Source organism: Mus caroli, chromosome 11 (genome assembly GCF_900094665.2).
Source record: "Mus caroli chromosome 11, CAROLI_EIJ_v1.1, whole genome shotgun sequence".
Lineage (NCBI taxonomy): Eukaryota > Metazoa > Chordata > Mammalia > Rodentia > Muridae > Mus > Mus caroli.
The window spans coordinates 53,615,400-53,618,168 of record NC_034580.1 but is presented as its reverse complement, the minus strand read 5'-3'; the positions used below and the strand labels follow the sequence as shown (position 1 = coordinate 53,618,168).

Genomic DNA, 2,769 nt, shown 5'->3' with positions numbered 1-2,769 from the left:
AGGCTGGCCTCGAACTCAGAAATCCGCCTGCCTCTGCCTCCCGAGTGCTGGGATTAAAGGCGTGCGCCACCACGCCCGGCTTTTCTTTTCTTTTCTATTAGATATTTTCTTTATTTACATTTCAGATGCTATCCCCTTTCCTAGTTTCCCCTCCATAAATCCCCTATTCTTTCCCCTTTCCCCCTGCTACCCACCCACCCACTCCTGCTTCCTGGCCCTGGCAGTCCCTTATACTGGGGCATAGAACCTTCACAGGACCAAGGGCCTCTCATCCCATTAATGACAGACTAGGTCATCCTCTGCTATATATGCAGCTAGAACCATGAGTCCCTCCATGTGTTTTCTTTGATCAGAATACCCAAGATACAATTTGCAAAACACATGAAACTCAAGAAGAAGAAAGACCAAAGTGTGGATACTTCCGTCCTTCTTCGAAGGGGGGAACAAAATACCCATGGAAGGAGTTACAGAGACAAACTTCGGAGCAGAGACTGAAGGCATGACCATACAGAGACTGCCCCACCTGGGGATCCATCCCATAAACAACCACCAAACCCAGACACTATTGCAGATGCCAAGAAGAGCTTGCTGACAGGAACCTGATATAGCTGTTGCATGAGAGGTTCTGCCAGTCCCTGACAAATACAGAAATGAATGCTCACAGTCATCTATTGGATGATGGAGCACAGGGTCCCCAAGGAAGGAGCTAGAGAAAGTACCTAAGGAGCTGAAGGGGTTTGCAGTCCCCATAGGAGGAACAACAATATGAACTAACCAGTAACCACCAGAGCTCCCTGGCCATTCATTTTCTAATAGAGTGTCTGAAGTCCCATGAGGGTTTGAGGTAGTCTGAGGGACTCTAAGCTACTCTCCTCCAAGCAGCAACCTTCCCCCAACCCCTCTCCCACGCCCCACTCCTATTTTTGCTACATATGTTAAAAGACCAGAGAGGACTAATCCCTTTGTAAACATTTTAGTTGCCTCCTGCAGTTTCTGAGCAGAATTTCAACCCACCAGCCTGTAAGGTTCTATTGGTTCTGGCTCTGGTTCCTATCCAGCTCCACCCATTCTGAACCCCTACATGGAGTCCCATCCATCCCATGCTACCCAAGATCCTTCAGTAAAGCCCCAGTTCCCACTCTGCTCTGTAGCAGACCGCCCCCCCCCCACAGAGTCCTTCCTCCTTTCATTTCTGTAGAAATAGATTTTCTAAACGTGTCAGACCATCTCCTATATGTACGTGTTCCTTGTCCGCAGTGTCTGCCCCTCCTTAGCCATAGTGCACAGCAGCCTGGCTGTCTGCAGAAAGTGCGAAGACTTCACTTTGCCTGTCTGTAACCTAGTTTTCACCAGGATACCTGACCACTAAAGTCAGGAGGACTGTTCTCCAGTTCTGTTTAAACATTGTCTATTCTAAGATTTAAGATGATGGCTTTCTCAGACACTGCTGTCTCCTGGCCCAGACTCCCTTGGTCCACTGGAATAAAATGGGAATTCACTGCAGTGTGTTGGTGCTTGCTGTCCTCCATAAGGATTTTGCTAATATACTGGAAATGGCAAAGAGAGTGACAGAAATGCATATCTTAGGTGTTGGGGTGTGTGGCTGGGAGGAAAATGGCCAATGAGGTCCAAGACAAACTGGATCCCAACCCCTTGCTCATTCCCATTGCTCTTCACCAGCTCCCTCCTCTGCTCCAGCATTCCCTGTCGACGCTTCTGACTTCTGGCTGTCACTCATCTTTTTCCCACGTGTTCTCAGACAATGGACCCCAACTCCTTCATTCAGGACTCACAAGCATCTCCTTGGGATACTCACCCATGCCCTCCATCACCTCTAAGCACGGAGTTTGCTCTCAGGCTCTCCCTCACATGTTATCCCATGTTGATGTGCTGTCAGTCAACACACATAGAAGGTTCCTAGAGCATGCCTGTCTGCAGTGTTCCCATCAGTACCAGGGAGTGGAGGATATGGGCTCAGTTCTTCCTATCAATGGACTTCTGTGTGTCCATCCCTTCTGGTTTTTGGGAACTGGCCTTCAGGTATATTTGCTTCTCTGCCAACCAGCACAGTCCAGGGAATGGTTTTCCATGCTGGAAACTAGAAGCCAGTATCCACCTGGGACACTTGGAGAGTGTCCCTGTGCTATGAATTGACTATTAGCTGTGCTTCATTTTGGTCATCTCAGGTCCAATAGACACTCCTGGCTATGGTACTAGTGACGTGCTTGTTGTAAGGTCTTGCTACTTAGTGTCCAGTACATTTACTGGCATATGTCAAACTCCTCAGTGAATGCTAAGCAGGGGGACCTGGTTGCAGGTGAGTTTAGGACAGATGTCACCTGCTAATGTCAACTGTGCTGCTTGTTTTTTTTTCCTAGTTCACACAATTACCAGGAAGCCCATGTCTTGGCATGATAACTTGGAGGAGCCAGAAGATGGTAGGTGCTGGGCTTGAGAACACCAAGGTTCAGAGCACAGAGGGGCAGGCAGGCTGGTGACACCTCTCAGGGTTCTGCCACCTTGGGGGCAAGTATAAGGTCCTCTGAAACTAGATTTAAGCAAGGTCACAGGAGACTGACTTATTCAGCCACAGTGCCATGTTATTAAGTATGAAGCCAACAATAATGTTTCCAATGCCCTAACCATTCACCCATCCACCCATCCACCCATCCACCCATCCACCCATCCATCCATCCATCCATCCATCCATCCATCCATCCATCCACCCATCCACCCACCCACCCATCCATCCATCCATCCACCCATCCA

General features: G+C 48.8%; 1 protein-coding gene across 2 annotated transcripts in view; it reads left to right on the top strand.

Moving 5' to 3' along the window:
- Fam183a (family with sequence similarity 183 member A) overlaps positions 1-2,769 on the top strand; it is a 9,894-nt gene that overhangs the window by 1,120 nt on the left and 6,005 nt on the right. Inside the window, exon 2 of one of the 2 annotated variants that reach the window (XM_021177446.1) lies at positions 2,379-2,438. The exons of the other annotated variant lie outside the window; for it this stretch is intronic. Coding sequence (XP_021033105.1) covers positions 2,379-2,438 — 60 coding nt within the window. The remainder of the gene's footprint in view (positions 1-2,378; positions 2,439-2,769) is intronic. 2 annotated transcript variants of the gene reach the window in all.